Here is a 19387-nt window from a genome sequence, read left to right on the forward strand (position 1 = left end):
ACGCGATTGGTCGAAACCTTACTGTTATGTCTTATGGAAAGTGTGTGCTATAGCCTTAAGACAAAGACCTAAGGCATAAAACATAGTCTTAAAATTATAAGGCAGCCATTCTGCTCAGGCCCGAAGTCTGTGGGGCGAACCGTAAGGGCTCGTTCCCACTGAGCGCGTCACGCGTCGCGTCACCAGCGTGAGCCAATCAAAACATCCCATTGTAATAACATGTTTTCCGTGTTATTACAATGGGATGTTTTGATTGGCTCACGCTGGTTGACGCGCGCGTGACGCGCTCAGTGGGAACGAGCCCTAACGGTCACGCACTTTCCATCACGCGCTTGCACCCTTCGAGCCATGGTGGAAGAAAACCATGCTTCGAGCACAGGAGTTAAAGGTGGAAGTACATAAAATTGCAGGAGCACATAACCATAAGCATAAGAAAATTGATTGGTTCATTTTCTTATGCATATATTTGTGGACCAATCAATTTCCTTATGCTTGTGGTTATGCGCTTATGCAATTTTATGTGCTTTCACCTTATAACAGTTTCACCAGTTGCTGGCCTGCATATACTGATCGCTCTCTAGATCAGAAGTGGCCATACCAAAAACCAAAGAAGAAGAAGAAGAAGAAGGAGTTAACAGACGGTGGATCGCTAATTCATCCTCAGCATGTCGTATTGCACGCATGTTCTTCGTGCACAGGTAAAGACGAGAGGAGACTCGAAGATCCTCGAGAATCGCGAGAGACCCGAGAAGGAACGCGTGAGCACCGGAATGAGTTTCCTCCTTTTCAGAGGTCAATACTATTTGACCCCTGATGATTGACGCAGCCTTTACGAGCTATTTGTAAGGGCCTGAGCAGAATGGCTGCCTTATAATTTTAAGACTATGTTTTATGCCTTAGGTCTTTGTCTTAGGTAACGCACAATACTGTGTGTTATGTCTCGAGTCTTATGTATACGCGAACGTTTATTTCTTACAAACGTTGGCTTATATAGTGTCTCGAGTTAGGGCCTGAGCAGAATGGCTGCCTTATAATTTTAAGACTATGGCCGGTATTCATAGTCCGTTCTTATATTTAAGATCGTCTTAAGAACCCATTCAACCAATCAATGACCGCATTGCAGCTATTTGATTCGTTGAATGGGTTCTTAAGACGATCTTAAATATAAGAACGGACTATGAATACCGGCCTATGTTTTATGCCTTAAGTCTTTGTCTTAGGTAACGCACAATACTGTGTGTTATGTCTCGAGTCTTATGTATACGCGAACGTTTGTAAGAAATAAACGTTCGCGTATACATAAGACTCGAGACATAACACACAGTATTGTGCGTTACCTAAGACAAAGACTTAAGGCATAAAACATAGTCTTAAAATTATAAGGCAGCCATTCTGCTCAGGCCCTAACTCGAGACTCTTCCTAACCGATGACGCGAGTGATTAACATTGACATTGTCCGGAGTGCGCGAGATGATCTTCCCGCGATCAAGGTCCTTTGTTGGTCCGATTTTTCGGAGTAATTTTTCGATGTACGAGCTGGAAAATCGGCCATTGGGAGAGAAAAGGACGCGATAGACGCTCCGATGCTCGATGTGAACGAACGTCTCGAAATTCGTAAATTTGAGCGAATCCAAAAATGAGGAATCCTGCAAGATGAAATATAAGACATTACGTAATCACGTGCCAAACTGCGCGTATATATCGCTATCTTTTCGAGGACATTGGTCCATATTTTCATAGTCCGTTCTTATATTTAAGATCGTCTTAAGAACCCCTTCAACCAATCAATGACCGCATTGCAGCTATTTGATTGGTTGAATGGGTTCTTAAGATGATCTTAAATATAAGAACGGACTATGAATACCGGCCTAATTCTCCGTGAAGTAGCGAATTATTCGTCGCGAATAAGCGAATAGTAAGAAGTGAGCTGAATTTTTATTTTTCTAAAATGGAAGAAAATTCAATTACTACCTGGACGCGTTGGTATAATCAACAAATACAATTTTTTTTCAATTATGTACAAATAAATAATTTTTATCAAGAAAATATACGGAAAAGGAGAGCTGCTGCCGTTGTTGCTGTACTCTTAAATGTGAAAGAAAGAAAATATTCTCATAAAAAATATTGGATAACACCCATTTTTCAAGCAAGAAAAGAGCATGGATTCTTTCATGCTGTGCTACCCAAGCTGGTTTTAGAAGACTTGAGATTTCATAATTACATACGTATATCTGCAACTCAATTAGAAGACTTAATCCTAAAAAAAGAAATTAAGAAAGGCATTTATAAAATAGATAAACATACAAAGTACTTATAAATTCAATTCCTTATAAAAATTCTATAAATATAATTATATACAATAAATATAATTTCTTTTTATAAATTCAATGATTTACTTGTGTTGAGTCCATTTTCAAAATGTTGCATCAGCGAATATTCGTAAAAAGCTGAAAAATCCAGCGAATAGCGTTTATTCGCTAGCGAACTGCGAATGATCACGTGACCTCTATTCGCGGCGATTTATTCGCTACATGAATTGGCACCTTTATATTCAACGTGTATCATGTGGCGCAGGTGTGTGAGGAGCGCGAGATTAAAAGTTGGGTTTCAAGATAGTGGGGAAGAAGTCGTAAAGATAAAAAAAGGTATGCTAAAGGGAAGAAAAATAGCGTCAAACTTATTGCATGTCGACGCGCCTGGCTGCGAAATATCGCGTTATTATTGTTATGCTGTGCACTGTCGAGGGTTATCGTTATTTATTATCCCAACGTATTCATTACACGGCTTATCTATGACGAAAGAATATCTCAAATGCATCAAATGTCAAGCATTTCGGGTCTAATTACGGGCAATTGTGATCAGAAATAGACAGTGTTGCGTAGCATATGCGACAAAAATTTTGGCCGGCACGTGCTAATCAATATCATTTACTTCTGGATGTATATGTATACACCTGTCAAACATATTCAAAAAATATTCAGCGGATAATTCGACTTGATTTTGCTTGAAGATGTCTTTAAGATTCTGTTCACTTTGCAGAAATTGTCCGCTTTAGCGGCGGACGTACAGCAACGATGCTTCAGCGCGAGTCTCTTGAGCTTCGCCGCCACCAAAGTAGCAATGTCCAAGTTCGACTCGACCAGTTATCTGCCCTATGACAAGCTAGAAGAAAATCTCAAAGTAGTTAAAAAGAGGTATGAAGAGAAAGAAAAATAAAAACTGCTCTTGTATCTCCTTCTTAAATTATTATTTGTTTCCAGATTGAATCGGCCGCTGACTCTATCCGAGAAAGTTCTCTATTCTCATCTCGATGAATCTGCTAAGCAAGAGATTGTCCGTGGTATCAGCTATCTCCGATTGCGACCGGATTGCGTGGCTATGCAGGATGCGACCACGCAAGTGGCAATGTTGCAATTCATCAGTTCTGGTATTACTAATCATTGACGTTCAATACTTCATCAACGCTTTGAGGCTTTTAGAGATTATCGCGATACCGAATAGAGAATCTTTTTCTTTTTCTTTCTCTCTCAGGTATACCCAAGGTGGCAGTATCCACCACCATCCATTGCGATCATTTGATCAAGGCGCAAATCGGCGGCGATCAAGATCTCAAACGTGCCAAGGACATCAACAAGGAAGTCTACAATTTCTTAAAACCAGCTGGCGCTAAGTACAGCGTGGACTTTTGGAATCCCGGCTCCGGCATCATTCATCAAATTATCCTCGAGAATTATGCCTTTCCGGGTTTACTGATGATCGGCACTGATTCGCACACGCCGAACGGTGGCGGTCTAGGTTGCCTGTGCATCGGCGTCGGCGGTGCCGATGCCGTCGACGTTATGGCGAACATCCCGTGGGAGCTCAAGTGTCCCAAGGTGATCGGCGTGAAGCTGACGGGCGAGCTCAAAGGTAGGACCAGCCCCAAGGACATCGTTCTGAAAGTGGCCGGTATTCTCACCGTCAAGAGCGGTACAGGTGCCATCGTGGAATATTTCGGTCCAGGCGTCGACAGCATCAGCTGCACCGGGATGGCCACCATTTGCAACATGGGCGCCGAGATCGGCGCCACCACCTCGATCTTCCCGTATAATTACAGGATGCAGGATTATCTGAAGGCGACTGGACGCTCGGAAATCGCCGGAGCCGCCGATCAACACAAGAGTCTGTTGACGGCGGATTCTAACGCCAAGTACGATCAGATCATCGAATTGGATCTGTCCACGTTGGAACCGCATGTAAACGGACCCTTTACACCCGACTTGGCTCATCCGATCTCCAAACTAGGTAATTAAAGTGTTCGAAACTTGAAAAAAGATCTATTTTTTTTAGCTGTGTCTTTTAAAAAAAAATATATATATATATATATATAAACGCATATATGATAGGCAAGGCTGCAAAGAAAAACGGCTGGCCCAACGAAATCAAGGTTGGCGTGATCGGTTCCTGCACCAACAACTCCTACGAAGACATGGGTCGATGCGCAAACCAGTCAACTACAACCAGATTGCTTCGTTCGACTTTGTTAACCCAGCATTCAACAACAACCAGAGCATTTTGTTCATCTCTATTGTCTGAACTTGAAGAAGTAAATAAACAACTAGAAGAACTTGAAGAACTAGAAAAAATAAATCAAAAATTCGCAAATGTTTTCGAGGTATTGATACTAAGACAAGAGGCACCCGATTTAATAGAGCTGATTGAAAAATACATGTTCGTTTACAAGAAATGCCCACCGCTTAAATCTTGGATAAAAGCTACAGAATATGGAGAGGGCGAATACCTTCTTACTGAGGCTGAAATTAAACAGCTGAAGCTTCTTAAAGACAAACTTGAAAAAACAGGATCGTCAATTGAGTCTCTTGAGGAAGATATTAAGATTGTTATCAAAAAATTTGGGTCGCTGCAAAGAAAAACGACTGGCCAAACGAAACCAAGGTCGGCTTGATCGGTTCCTGCACCAATAGCTCCTACGAAGACATGGGTCGATGCGCAAACGATCGCCAAGCAGGCTCTGAAGCATGGTTTGAAGGCAAAATCCGCATTCAATGTTACTCCTGGATCCGAGCAAATCCGCGCGACCATCGAGCGCGATGGAATTATAAGTTTTCCCCATTTTTATAAGTACCATAAACTTACAAGACTCAATATTGTTTTATTATAACAGTTATACATCTCTTCTTCAACTCAATATGATTTTTCATAAAGATGATTTTCTCTAGAAGATAAACATAAGATAAACGTTCTCATCAATATTGTTGCGATGAGGGCGATCAGCTTTTAAAAAGTTATATAATTATTATACTAAAATTGATGTCATTATTATAAAAACTTACTCATTATACATTTAAATAAATTGGTATTTCTAAATGCTATTTTCGGCTGCCCGTCATCCTTTCTTTTGAAGTTTTCCCTTGAAAATTGAAAAATGTAGCCAACTGATTACTCATGAATCTTTTTAAAATATTTTGAATAAATTCATGCGTCTCTGAACCACCAATAGATTTCATAAATTTAACCTACAAGATAAGAATAATGTCAAAAGAATAAGCAGTTCATTTAATGATAGATTAATGATAGATTTTTGTTATAAAAGATACAAAAAATAAATGAATAAACGTAACAAAATAATTTAAACATTATAAAAAGAAAGAAGAGTATTCTACAAAAAGAGGACTATTGCTGGAGATTCAGATCCCAGATTCTACGCAAACTGTGCAAGCTGTGTTAATTATTTTTCATTTATATTGTAGTTATACATATACATATACGTAAGTAAGATAATAAAAGTAGAACAGTAAAATATTTGGAATAGATAAGAGAATAGATAATTCATAGAAGTTTTATTCTTTATTAAAAATATTAGGCAACACATCTAGCTCTGTAATCTGGAGATACACGATACTTACTAAAAAGTATAAAGTCTTGTTTCAAATTTACTAAACTTTTGCACTTCTCCTACACTTTTAGTATTTAAGACCATGCAAAGTATTTTATGTATGCTAAATGTAAAATGAAAAAGTAAACTTTTATAACATAAAAAATAATGCTTTCCACTTATCCCAGCACAATTCATATATTTTATATCCAAAAAAAACCTTACAAAGGTAAAAAAAAATATGCCAAGTACATAAAAAATATTCCACCTTATATGCAACAAAACGTTTAATAAAAAAATATCCCTAAAAATAATTTATAAAAATTTCTCCTCAAAAAATATATATAATTTTCCTAAAAGAAATCAAAACTAAATATGAAATCAATAATTAATTAGCCAAGTACATTGAAGCAATTGATAGGATTTGTAATTTGAAATATTTGTCATAAATATTTAATCTTGCATTTATGTATTATAGATTCTCGACAAAATAAAAAAGATTTTCAAAATAAGTTCAATACTTTGTATGATATAATAATATATAAAAATACATTATTACGTGCGATCCAAATAAATATTTGTACAATATATGAAATAGCACTAATATATTGCGAATTTTATATTGTAGATTACAAGTAAGTTCAATACTTCATCAACGTGAGGCTTTTAGGGATTATCGCGATACCGAACAGAGAATCTTTTTCTTTTTCTTTCTCTCTCAGGTCTACCCAAGGTGGCAGTATCCACCACCATCCATTGCGATCATTTGATCGAGGCGCAAATCGGCGGCGATCATGATCTCAAACGTGCCAAGGACATCAACAAGGAAGTCTACAATTTCTTAAAACCAGCTGGCGCTAAGTACGGCGTGGACTTTTGGAATCCCGGCTCCGGCATCATTCATCAAATTATCCTCGAGAATTATGCCTTTCCAGGTTTACTGATGATCGGCACTGATACCGATTCGCACACGCCGAACGGTGGCGGTCTAGGTTGTCTGTGCATCGGCATCGGCGGTGCCGATGCCGTCGACTTTATGGCGAACATCCCGTGGGAGCTCAAGTGTCCCAAGGTGATCGGCGTGAAGCTGACGGGCGAGCTCAAAGGTAGGACCAGCCCCAAGGACATCATTCTGAAAGTGGCCGGTATTCTCACCGTCAAGAGCGGTACAGGTGCCATCGTGGAATATTTCGGTCCAGGCGTCGACAGCATCAGCTGCACCGGGATGGCCACCATTTGCAACATGGGCGCCGAGATCGGCGCCACCACCTCGATCTTCCCGTATAATTACAGGATGCAGGATTATCTGAAGGCGACTTGACGCTCGGAAATCGCCGGAGCCGCCGATCAACACAAGAGTCTGTTGACGGCGGATTCTAACGCCAAGTACGATCAGATCATCGAATTGGGTCTGTCCACGTTGGAACCGCATGTAAACGGACCCTTTACACCCGACTTGGCTCATCCGATCTCTAAACTAGGTAATTAAAGTGTTGGAAACTTGAAAAAAATCTATTTTTTTTAGCTGTGTCTTTTAAAAATATATGTATATATATAAACGCATACATGATAGGCGAGGCTGCAAAGAAAAAACGACTGGCCAAACGAAACCAAGGCTTGATCGGTTCCTGCACCAATAGCTCCTACGAAGGCATGGGTCGATGCGCAAACATCGCCAAGCAGGCTCTGAAGCATGGTTAAAGGCAAAATCCGCATTCAATGTTACTCCTGGATCCGAGCAAATCCGCGCGACCATCGAGCGCGATGGAATTGTAAGTTTCCCCATTTTTGCAAATGTATCTTAAACTTACAAGGCTCAATATTATTTTATTATAACACTTTATAAACAGTTATACATCTCTTTTTCAACTCAATATGATTTTTCATAAAAGATGATCCATCAAAATGATTAATTAAATAAAAAACTATCTAAATATTATAATTACATTGCGTTAATTTATTCCAGGCTAAAATTCTTCGTGAATTCGGCGGCACAATGTTAGCTAACGCTTGCGGGCCTTGCATCGGTCAGTGGGATCGCCAGGATATCAAAAAGGGCGACAAGAACACGATCGTCACATCGTACAACCGAAACTTTACCGGGCGAAACGACTGCATAATTATCAAAGATAGAAAGAGTGAGGGGGAGGGAAAATACATGTATAATAATGCTTATATAATTTTTAATGCAAAAATTTATAGAATATACATACTTATATATGTATGTATTTGTTGCTAAGAAATATATCTATGTGCTTGTATAGGTGACGAATTACCTAACATGACAATACATACAATGACAAAATAAAAGTTCTTTCTGGAGATACCGATAGTTTCATATATGAGGTAAAAAATGCTGATTTCTATGAATTTATGAAAAACAATTCAGATTATTTTGACACCATCCGATTATTCTAAAGATCACCCCCTATATTCTGATAAAAATAAGAAAGTAATTGGAAAATTCAAAGACGAGTTGAATAGTATTAAGATGTTAGAATACATCGAATTGAGGTAAAAAATGTATAGTTATAGAACAGAGAATCCAGACCCAGAAAAATCAATCTCAAATAAGTTAAAAGGAATTAAAAAGGCTGCGTTAAAAAAGGAAATCAGTTTAGATGATTACAAAGATTGTTTATTTAATCCAAAAGAATATATTCATAAACAAAAGGTAATCAGGAGTCATAAACACAACATTTTCACAGAAAAAATAAATGAAAAGTCTCTAAGTTGGAAAGATGATAAAAGACATCTTTTACCTAATTCTATAGATACATTAGAATCTAAAAAAAACCTTACAAAGGTTAAAAAAATACGCCAAGTACATAAAAAATATTCTATCTTATATGCAACAAAATGTTTAATGAAAAAAGTCCTAAAAATAATTTATAATAATTTTCCCTTACAAAACCATTTTTCTGAAAAACAAAACCTCAACAAATAATTATCATAAAAAAATATAAAAAAATAAAATATCAAAACTAAATAGGAAATCAATAATTACTATTAGCCAAGTACCTAAGAGCAATTTGCAAATTTGATATAATACTTGCCATGAAATCAATTTTACATTGTAGAAATATTATACATAAATTCTCCCTAAAAAATTAAAACGCATTTTATATTTATTCAGACAAACTTGATTTTTAAAATATTTAAAATCAACACTAAATGAGAATTAGGATTCTTTTAATTCCTAAAACATTTTTTATATAATGTATATAATTTAAGAAAAAAACGTTTTACGCAAGTTTTAAATCGCATAGTCTTTAAATCGAAGTAAGTTATGAAAACTTGGCGTGCCCGGATCGTTTACATTATGAACAAATATATCCCCAATAAAATGTAAAATCTTAGACATTATACAATTAAATATTAAATCTGTGCTTGATTACGATCCGGGCACGCCAAGTTTTCATAACTTATTTCGATTTAAAGACTGTGCGATTTAAAACTTGCGTAAAACGTTTTTTTCTTACATTATATACATTATATAAAAAATGTTTTAGGAATTAAAAGAATCCTAATTCTCATTTAGTGTTGATTTTAAATATTTTAAAAATCAAGTTTGTCTGAATAAATATAAAATGCGTTTTAATTTTTTAGGGAGAATTTATGTATAATATTTCTACGATGTAAAATTGATTTCATGGCAAGTATTATATCAAATTTGCAAATTGCTCTTAGGTACTTGGCTAATAGTAATTATTGATTTCCTATTTAGTTTTGATATTTTATGTTTTTATATTTTTTTATTATAATTATTTGTTGAGGTTTTGTTTTTCAGAAAAATGGTTTTGTAAGGGAAAATTATTATAAATTATTTTTAGGACTTTTTTCATTAAACATTTTGTTGCATATAAGGTAGAATATTTTTTATGTACTTGGCGTATTTTTTTAACCTTTGTAAAGTTTTTTTTAAAGGTTATAATATTTAGATAGTTTTTTATTTAATTAATCATTTTGATGGATCATCTTTTATGAAAAATCATATTGAGTTGAAAAAGAGATGTATAACTGTTTATAAAGTGTTATAATAAAATAATATTGAGCCTTGTAAGTTTAAGATACATTTGCAAAAATGGGGAAAACTTACAATTCCATCGCGCTCGACGGTCGCGCGGATTTGCTCGGATCCAGGGTGCCTATTACGGTTCTTGAAGCGAGGTGAAAATTACAAAAGTGAACAGATTTACTAGATTTCGACAAATGAAATTGTAGATACTCTAGTAAATTTCCTCACTTTTGTTATTTTCACTTCGTTTCAAAAACCGTAATAGGCCCCCAGGAGTAATATTGAATGCGGATTTTGCCTTCAACCATGCTTCAGAGCCTGCTTGGCGATGTTTGCGCATCGACCCATGCCTTCGTAGGAGCTATTGGTGCAGGAACCGATCAAGCCGACCTTGGTTTCGTTTGGCCAGTCGTTTTTCTTTGCAGCCTCGCCTATCATGTATACGCTTATATATACATTTAAAAGACACAGCTAAAAAAAATAGACTTTTTTCAAGTTTCGAACACTTTAATTACCTAGTTTAGAGATCGGATGAGCCAAGTCGGGTGTAAAGGGTCCGTTTACATGCGGCTCCAACGTCGACAGATCCAATTCGATGATCTGATCGTACTTGGCGTTGGAATCCGTCGTCAACAGACTTTTTCAAGTTTAAACTTAATATTTTATTACAGAAAAAATAAGACCGTCACAGGTAGTGATGTAAATAGAAAAAAAGCAAAATGTTTTTTTTCATAAAAAACGGTTTTTTTATGAAAAAAAAACAAACCTCGTTTTTTTCAAATTTTTTTTTTCTAAATATTTAATATCTTTATATTTTAATTATTGCAAATTGATTTTTCATTATTTTTAACTTTTTAGATGATAGATCTGAATTAATCAATATTATTTTATTATTGTAGCTCGCATTTCAATTGGCTATGTAATGCTCAATTAGTATGTAATTATTATTTTTAATTAGGTAAATATTCCAAAAACAAATTAAAATTAAACTTTAATAAATTGTGTTTATTATAGATACAAAAATACAGTTCGTAATTTAAAAAAAAATGCACTTTAGTCAATATTTTAAATAATACTTTTTAATCGTCATTTTCATTCTCTGAATCCTCGAAATTCATTATAGAAGAATCTGAAATTTCATGTTCATCGGTTTCATCATCTAAACTAATTTCATTTGTTCTGGCTTCCGATACTGTTTCACAAATTTCAGACTCTTTGTTGCTGATGCTATCTTGAGGTTGAGGAGTAATAAATTGCTGTGATCGTGAACTTTGCAACTTTAAATTGTGTGCGATATAAACAATTTTTGCCACCCTATCATTTGTTAATCTATTTCTCTTGGAAGTGTGTATTGCACTATATGTACTGAAGCTTCTTTCGCAGGCAGCTGAAGTAGCGGGTAATTTCAAAAATCGTACAGCTATTTTTGAAAGCTCTGTGCTTTTGCACAGACCATTCCACCATGCTATTGATGAAATTTGATCAACAGTTTGCCAAAGAAACTGTTGGCTGAAAAATTCTTCTTTAGCTTGGAAGTTGGCTAAATCACAAAGGACTTTGTTTTCATTTAAATCTGGTATTTTTTTTGCTGAATCAAAAATTATCTGTATAGTTTCAGTCTAAAAATAAAAAAAAATCAGAATTAATATTTCCTATAAATATTGATAATAGTTTTTGATGAATTTGCAACTTGCAACATTTTACAAAAGAAAAATAAATTTTTTTGTGTTGTGTCTTGAATAATAGAAAATATACATAAATAATAATAATAATAAATGTATATAAAATGTATATAAATATTCTATTATTACAATTTTTTGTCTACCTACTTGTTCATTCGGTGTCAGATCACAACCATGTTTTTTCGGATCTAGAAGATTGCATATTTTATGAACGTCGCAAATAGCAAACTCCTCTCTCTTGGCAATTTTTTCTTTCGCTGTCATTTTTTCATTTTTAGACAAAGGACAGGAAGGTAAAGTTCTATCCAAATGATTTTTAATATTTCGGAAGATTCCGATAACTGAAGAAATTCTAGGTTGATCACTCTCTATGAATGTAATGGCTGTTGCTATTGGCTTGAGCAAATCAATAAAATATTTTACTTTATTCCGAAAAGATTCATTAAGAGCATTTTTTTTCAAAATAGGATGTTTCTTGTTAATAATATCTTGCAAGCTATCATCAATAGCTAATGATTGAATTGCATACTTATTTATTTGTACACTTTCTAAGCAAGAAACTATTGAACCCCATCTTGTCTCAACAGGTAGTTTCAAAGAAATTTTAGTATCTTTCTGTTTTTCTTTAAATGTCGCCAAAACTACATGTGATTGTTTGATGCTTTTTATAATTGTTATAACTTCAACCAAAAATGTTTTTAACATTGGCAATTTTTTGAAATCACTGAATAATAAATTCAGTGAATGAGCAAAACATCCATACGTAAAAAGATTGTTGGTATTATTTTCTTGTTTTAAAATATTCCATGCAGCTTTCATGTTTATTGCGTTATCCGTAACAAGTCCAAAAACTTTCTGTGGGCTAATTTTTTCAATTACTAAATTTATTTCTCTGGCAATATATTCACCGGTATGTGATTCTTTTCCCGTTGTTATAATTTTATATAATAAAGGAAATGGTGTGGTAACGACAAAATTAATAATCGAATCGTTTCTGAGATTGCTCCAACCATCACATATTATAGCAACTGATTCTGCAGCCGCAATTTGTTCTTCCACTAAAGAATTAATTTTTTCATATTCTTTCAGTAAAAGAGATCCGGAAAGTTCATAACGGGTTGGTATTTTAAATGCAGGCCGCATAAATTTGAAAAACTTTGACCAATAAGCGTTTTCTACAATACTTAAAGGAGCACCACTAGCAAAAATGGCTCTAGCCAATAATTCTTTTGCTTGATTTTGATCAGCTGGTTGCATGTTATCAACAAATGATAATATTTATTTTTTACTAGTCATATTTGATGAAGTACTCGCATCTGAGATATAATCTGTGGAAACTTCTGAGGAAATTGAAAGTTCCGAGTCACTATTACTGTTACTTTTTACATATTTTTGTTTCACACTGTTAGGACATATCACACATATTTTCACATGATCTTTCATACGTGAACCATTTTTTGCAAGTTCTTTACTACAAAAAGTACATTTAACTCGAGATACTTTTCCAGTACTTTGAATATCTTTAAATAAACAACTAACTTCTACGGGCTTACGCCCCGAACCTTCACGTTTCGGCATACTGGAATATACTAAACAAAAATTGTTAACAAATCGGCAGTTACTAGTGAAACATAAGCGAAGCGTTTCACGATGCTCGCTTATTTTCCGAGATTCCAAGACACTCGAGAAAAAAAGCGAGCGAGCGAGATAATCTATTATCTAACAATAAGAGTACCGAAGTTTCTTATAATCGGTTTTCGGCTTCCTCTATCCATTCGCAATTCACGAATGTATATAAGCTTATTATTTCTTATAAAACAAAAATTTTTTTATTTTTATTTTATCTTTTTGAAAACAATTTCAAGGGATTTATGAGATTGTTGCGGTTAAAATGATATCATGACATAATTCGAATAAATTTTAATTAGATACATAATAAAAATTTTAGTTATACATACATCTAATTAAAATTATCCGAATCATGTCGAGTTTAATGTAATGTGCCGTAAAAGACTCATTAATCCACTAAAACTACTTTCGAAAAGAAATTAATCAGAAATATAAGAATTTTAGTTTTTTTTATTATGCTAACAAAAAATTATAAAGAATGATATTATATTTTAAAAAATAATAAAAAAACAAAATTGTTTTTTTTTCAATGAAAAAAAACACGTTTTTTTCCAACTGTTTTTTTCTGTTAGAAAAAAACGGTTCTTTTACATCACTATGTGAGCATATGAGAAAGGGTCGAAGGAAGAAAAGAAATTCTCCCAAAGGGAAGAATCTGAGGGACCAGGGTGTTTGTAAATTGATGCAATGAGAAGAGGTTTGGGGAAGGCTGGTATTTCAATACAAATTGTTTCTAGAATATCTAGAAAAGAAGGAATAGTGGTAACTTTATGGAATGGAATATTTCGCCTGACGGCTAGAAGAACTCCACCTGAGTGGCTGGAGGGGCCATCTTGTCTGAGAATGTGATAATTTTTGAAGAGAAATTTTCGATCTGTGGTTAACCAGGTTTCGGAGAAGGCAAAGATGTCGAATTGATCTAAGAGGTTGACTAAAAGTTCCCTCTTGTTGATGACTCCGCGACAGTTCCATTGTAAAATTGTAAGGTCATTAAGCGGAAGAGAGGTTGTCATCTTGTAGCAATGATGAAGAGGTGTCTTGCGACTTTAAAAAACCTTCAATGAATGAGATTGCCGTAGCTAATGATTCAGCGGGAAAATTAGGAGTCTTGATGAGAGAAGCAAATTTCTGTATGAGTTTGTTGATATCTGTGTTAGAAGAGGTATTGATGGAGTTAGCGTTATTTAAAAAAATTTGAGAGAGGCTATTGTTAGCCGAACTCGTTGTATTGTTGTGGGTATTATTACTTAGAGACTTGTGGAGTGGAATAGAAAAAGAGACAGAAGAAGAGGATAGAGAAGGTTTGGAGATGGAGCGCGAGGATGATGACTGAGAGGTAAGATTGTTGTAAATGATTTTTTGATGCTTGGAGGATAGTGTAGGAAGAGATTTGGATTTAGATAAAGGAGGGGCAAAGGATTTGTCCGGTTGAGTTCTAGAGATAGATTTTGCATACGATCGCGAAGAAAAGCGTGACGCAAACGAACTGTCTGTTGTTTTAGTGTGAGGAAAGGGGTATGTGTCTCGAGGAGGAAGGGGTGGAAATTCCTCTGAGGAAGAGGAGAAAGGAGGCGGTGATCTTTTACCTCTTATGATGCAATTAGCGTCGGCTATGGAGATGTTTCTATACGCTGCGTATTCTCTGATGTCTTTTTGAATCTGCAGTTCTGGGCAGCTGGGGTCAGTAGCGCAGTGTTCTCCTTTGCAATTGGCACAAATGGGGGGCTTTTGCCAGAGAGGACAATCATCCTTATTTGCTGAATGGCCTTTTTCTCCGCAATGCAGGCATCTTGGAGACCCTTTGCAGGAGGCCTTGATGTGGCCGAATCTATAACAGGCATGGCACATAGAGACTCTGGAGACGTATGGAGTGATAGGATGATTTACGTAAAAAAGAGTGACGTAAGTAGGGAGTTTCTGGCCTTCGAATGTGATGACAACTGAGTATGAAGGTGTGAGAGTGTCTTCTGCGGAGGACTGCGCGTTGTTTAGATGTTGTCCTTGTGAGGCTCTGTTATGATAGGTGACTCTACGGTTTAATCTTCTAACTGATAAAGCCTTGATAGGGCTCTTGATACCTTCAAGGATTTGGTCTTCGGTTAAGTCCAGGGGGACGTTCCTTATGATTCCTTTTCTGGAAGTACGAAAAGGAGGGATGAATGCTATTAAGTCATTTTCTTTGAGGCGTGGATCTTCTGTAAGAGAATTAGCAGCCTGTCCTGTTTGTAGAAATACTGATACTTTAGAATATCCCGCCTTCTTGATCTCGATAATTCCGTCTATATTAAGTCTATTGATTAATCTGCCGATTGTAATGGGATGTAATGGGGCAGAGGGATTACTGATCCGTTGAATGTGTATGTCGAATGGTCCGTGGTTGTTTTCCGAGTATCTATTTCTTCGAATAGAATCATTAATAGAAATTAGAGAACCAGTTATTGACGGAGTGTGTGTCGTAGGAGGAGAGTTGACATCCACAATTTGAATTTTGTTAGAGGTTAGGGTGTCATTTGTGTCTTCTATTTCTATGTTTCGTTTTCGTTGGCAATTATTAGACGCACCCTTGAGAGATGGTGGGTTTTTAATGGTATTATTATTGTTGAGACTTACTTGGTTAGACAGTCCGGACTCGTTTATTAGCGAGTTTAGAGTGTGATGGAGGAGGACATCTTCCTCAAAATCCATCTCAGTATCTTTAGAGGAGTTATGCTTACCCTCGGAGGACATAATGAATAGAGGTAGAAAATTTTCGGGATGGAAAATTGTCTGAGGAAGAAATAGTAAGGATCGGTAGTCGGGGGAGAAAGACAAAGGCCAAAGATGGCCGTTCTCGAAAGATCGGTTTGCTAACTGTCGTTCGTCCGATGATATTGCGTGGCGATGTGGCTATATATCCGTTAGCGCCCAAAATCCACAATATCAGCGATGGCACTCAAAAAAATAAAGCTTTCTGACAAGTTTCACTATCGATTAGCTCAGAAATGAGCTGTTTTAACTGTTAATAGGTGCTTTCCATTTACATCAAAACTCAGATAAATCTCACTTCTGTCTTTCTTTAACATGAATGTTGAAGAAAGACAGAAGTGAGATTTATCTGAGTTTTGATATAAATGGAAATCGCCTAATATCGCGCAGGCACTCAAAAGCACGTTCGGCTAACTTTGATGTAAAGATGGCGCTCTCTCGCGCTATTTCTATCTCGTTCGCTCTTATTTCACTCGGCCTTCTCGCTTCCTCACGTAACTCTCGCATCGCTTTTATACACGTACATACATACATGGCATACACACACACACCCACACACCCCACACCTACATATATGTATATATATATATATATATATATATATATATATATGAATAAAAATTCTAAATAATAAAGATGTATGCATATATATGTACACATACATCTTTATTATTTATAGAACTTTTATTCTTAAGAAATGTGTACGCGTTTTACATTAAAACTAATATCAAACTTTCTCTCTGTAAATATATAAATTATTTATTAATAGCTGAATAAAATAAATTTCTATATATTGTATATAGCTGTTTTCAGTAAATTTCAGTATAAATCTATATACATATATATATATATATATATATATATACATATATATATATATATATATATATATATATATATATATATATATGAGGGAGAGAGAGAGAGGTCATACAAAACTCATTAAAAATTTATTTAATATACCCATACAGCACAGAAGCTTGTATCAACATTGCTGCAATGTTACAACATTGCACATAGCAGTGTAATGCTGCAGAAATATTGCAGAGACATTATTTTGTAATATTACTTTGGCAATGTTGCAGCAACATTTTAACATAGCGAAAAGGTATAACATGTGTTTCTTTACTTGCCGCTATGTGGCGACACCAAACTTAACTATCTCGTATTCGAATTTTCATCTAAAGTGTATATAAGGCCTACAAAGGACTAATGTAGTAATTATATTTTTTGTCTTGTGTCAGTTTTAAATTTCTGATAAACTGACTTGATTTATTTAATATTCTGAATCCTAATAAGGGATCTAGATTATTAAACAAATAATTTGTTTAATAATCTAGATCCCTCGTTGGGATTCAGAATATTATACAGATTTTTCTTCATTGAATCGGTAAATGGGAAATAATTCATTTATTGCACGTATTAAAATATTCTGGTACCGAGTGTATGTAAAATAATTGTATGTATATTATTGAGATAAATATTTAATAAGACACATTTGATAAAAAACACTAATAGATATTTTTTTTCAAAGGCGGTAAATGTTTTTTTTCCTATCTTTCTTAAACATTTCTTTATATTTTCAAAGTTTATTTATTAAATTTAAAACGGTCTGCATTTGCAATAGCAAAACGCGTTTTAATATTGCAAATACGTTGCACCGTAACATTACTACAATCTTACATTGTAATATTTCTGAGGGCGGACATTTCAACGTTGCTGCAAGCTTGCAGTAATGTTGCAGAAACATTTCGCAACTTCTATGCAATATTACAATGTTTCAATGTTAGGTCTATGCAACGTTTTTGCAATCTTTCGGTGCTGTATGGGTACATAAGCTTCTTGCTATACAGCACTGGTGCTACCGCCATTTTGTGCACATAGCACGGAACAGAACCAGAAATTGTGCACATTATATGTTACCCTCTGAGAACTTTCGTGGACATTGGCTTTGTAGTTCATGTCCACGTTTTTTAGGTCCACAGAGGGCGTATCGCTTTCAGGGATCACCTAAAAGCGGGCCATGACACCTCTCATTCTTCTCTCTGTGATAGCCAATCAATGTGCAGTGCGGGAAAATTAAACAGGTTCCAACTTTTGCACAATAAAAAAATATAATCAAAATACATAAATACAAAAATATAATTCTTAATTATTTTCTAATGATAGAATATTTATTATATACATACTAAAAGTTTTTATTTATTTAGAGTATTAGATAGACTATTTATAAATTTATTTATTTAAATTTATTTATATAGATTTATTTATTTCGTAAATATTTGTTTGTTTATTATTTTATATAATTGAAAATATTATTAATACTCTTAGAGTTGTAGGAATTCTTCAGTTATTTTTCATTTTTATTATTAAAGCCTACTTGAACAAATAATCAAAAATGCATCTCTTTCTCAGACACATTTTGTATTTTGTATGCCTAAATTAAATCAACTTGTGTATATATTTGTCATTATACATATAATAATATACAGATTAACTTAATTATCGACAAGTCAATCGGTTATGTTGCATTCTTCAATTATCATTGGAGTTTAAAAATTCAAGTCAATGTCTTTGGCCGGTATTCATAGTCCGGTCTTATATTTAAGATCGTCTTTAGTTCATCTTCAGATAATCCATAGCCAATGAAATGATACATACAATATCTAAAGATGAACTTAAGACGATCTTAAATATAAGAACGGACTATGAATACCGGCCTTTACTGACCTCTGTCATAGAAAATTGTAATTAATCTAAAGCCATAATAATATGGCGGTTGTTTGAGAAGTGTACGCGATTTATTCTCTCTCTTTTTCTCCATTTAATCTTCAATTATTGTGAGTATTTTATTTCCAGTTTTATTACCCATACAGCACAGGTAGATCCTAAGTATGTACTCAGTATATCGCAAACGTAGATTGTGTATATCCCACTAATATTCGATATACATACTATGATATTTTGAGAATGTACGGAGGATGTTCCTATGTCTGCCTTAGAAACCTACTCAGTATATACTCAGAATATTTCTTGGTATATTATAAGTATATTTTTAGAATATTTTAAGCATATTTTTACATTAATAAATTATATATGAATATAGAAGATAGTTGGACTATATGTAGAATAAAAAATAGATTCTTCGTGATGTAAAAAATAAATAAAAATGTGAAATTATTTACTTTATAAACAAAACTTCAGACAAAAATGTTATTTCTAATAGATGAATATAAAACGTTTGAAAAACACCTATTAGTGTTTATTAAATGATTCTCCTTGAAATATTGATCTCGATAATCTATGTACAATTATGTAAGTACACTCGGTAATAGATGAAATACCTTAATAAATGCAGTAAATGGATTACTTCTCATTTTAATTCAAATAATCTGTTTAATATTCTGAATTCCAACAAGGAATCCAGATTATTAGACA

General features: G+C 34.5%; 3 protein-coding genes across 13 annotated transcripts; 1 reads left to right on the forward strand and 2 right to left on the reverse strand.

The window, feature by feature from the left end:
* Positions 1–372: 372 nt before the first annotated feature.
* LOC145970009 (aconitate hydratase, mitochondrial-like) lies at positions 373–5372 on the forward strand. Of its 6 annotated transcripts, none has more exons than XM_083096357.1 (6): positions 373–388; positions 541–698; positions 3040–3194; positions 3261–3427; positions 3502–4284; positions 4386–5372. In XM_083096357.1, exons 2-6 carry the CDS (start codon positions 666–668, stop codon positions 4943–4945), a joined length of 1698 nt encoding a protein of 565 aa, XP_082952483.1. In that variant the 5' UTR covers positions 373–388; positions 541–665; the 3' UTR covers positions 4946–5372. The 6 variants fall into 6 exon arrangements, with proteins under 6 accessions (XP_082952483.1, XP_082952486.1, XP_082952487.1 ...); XM_083096360.1 differs by having other exon boundaries at positions 374–388; positions 3532–4284; XM_083096361.1 differs by lacking the exons at positions 373–388; positions 541–698 and adding an exon at positions 2416–2645.
* A 983-nt stretch (positions 5373–6355) lies between these two features.
* LOC145970010 (uncharacterized) lies at positions 6356–8179 on the reverse strand. 4 transcript variants are annotated; one of them, XM_083096362.1, is made up of 4 exons: positions 8089–8179; positions 7822–7987; positions 7442–7681; positions 6356–7352 (listed from the first exon to the last, which is right to left on the reverse strand). In XM_083096362.1, the coding sequence occupies exons 3-4, from the start codon at positions 7589–7591 to the stop codon at positions 6864–6866; spliced, it is 639 nt and encodes a 212-aa protein (XP_082952488.1). In that variant the 5' UTR covers positions 7592–7681; positions 7822–7987; positions 8089–8179; the 3' UTR covers positions 6356–6863. The 4 variants fall into 4 exon arrangements, with proteins under 4 accessions (XP_082952488.1, XP_082952491.1, XP_082952489.1 ...); XM_083096365.1 differs by lacking the exon at positions 8089–8179 and having other exon boundaries at positions 7442–7561; positions 7822–8070; XM_083096363.1 differs by lacking the exon at positions 8089–8179 and having other exon boundaries at positions 6356–7347; positions 7822–8070.
* Positions 8180–10883: 2704 nt separating this feature from the next.
* Positions 10884–16390, reverse strand: LOC145970509 (uncharacterized). 3 transcript variants are annotated; one of them, XM_083097346.1, is made up of 4 exons: positions 15815–15914; positions 15283–15338; positions 11723–15032; positions 10884–11512 (listed from the first exon to the last, which is right to left on the reverse strand). In XM_083097346.1, the coding sequence occupies exons 3-4, from the start codon at positions 12830–12832 to the stop codon at positions 10973–10975; spliced, it is 1650 nt and encodes a 549-aa protein (XP_082953472.1). In that variant the 5' UTR covers positions 12833–15032; positions 15283–15338; positions 15815–15914; the 3' UTR covers positions 10884–10972. The 3 variants fall into 3 exon arrangements, with proteins under 3 accessions (XP_082953472.1, XP_082953473.1, XP_082953471.1); XM_083097347.1 differs by having other exon boundaries at positions 11723–11971; positions 14791–16390; XM_083097345.1 differs by lacking the exon at positions 15815–15914 and having other exon boundaries at positions 15283–15372.
* Positions 16391–19387: the final 2997 nt, after the last annotated feature.

The sequence above is a fragment of the Camponotus vicinus genome, unplaced genomic scaffold (assembly GCF_025532165.1).
Source record: "Camponotus vicinus isolate PSW18456_S1 unplaced genomic scaffold, iyCamVici1.0 SCAF_4, whole genome shotgun sequence".
NCBI classification, from domain to species: domain Eukaryota; kingdom Metazoa; phylum Arthropoda; class Insecta; order Hymenoptera; family Formicidae; genus Camponotus; species Camponotus vicinus.

Coding starts and splice junctions, on each gene's coding strand:
- LOC145970009 (XM_083096356.1), top strand. CDS start 2,886: ATGCGACAAAAATTTTGGCCGGCACGTGCTAATCAATATCATTTACTT. Junction 2,946..3,039: donor ATTTACTTCTGGATGTATAT/GTATACACCTGT, acceptor TTCACTTTGCAG/AAATTGTCCGCTTTAGCGGC. Junction 3,195..3,260: donor CTCAAAGTAGTTAAAAAGAG/GTATGAAGAGAA, acceptor ATTTGTTTCCAG/ATTGAATCGGCCGCTGACTC.
- LOC145970010 (XM_083096362.1), bottom strand. CDS start 7,591: ATGCGGATTTTGCCTTTAACCATGCTTCAGAGCCTGCTTGGCGATGTT. Junction 7,353..7,441: donor TTTGCAGCCTCGCCTATCAT/GTATGCGTTTAT, acceptor TTAATTACCTAG/TTTAGAGATCGGATGAGCCA.
- LOC145970509 (XM_083097346.1), bottom strand. CDS start 12,832: ATGCAACCAGCTGATCAAAATCAAGCAAAAGAATTATTGGCTAGAGCC. Junction 11,513..11,722: donor ATCTGACACCGAATGAACAA/GTAGGTAGACAA, acceptor TTTTATTTTTAG/ACTGAAACTATACAGATAAT.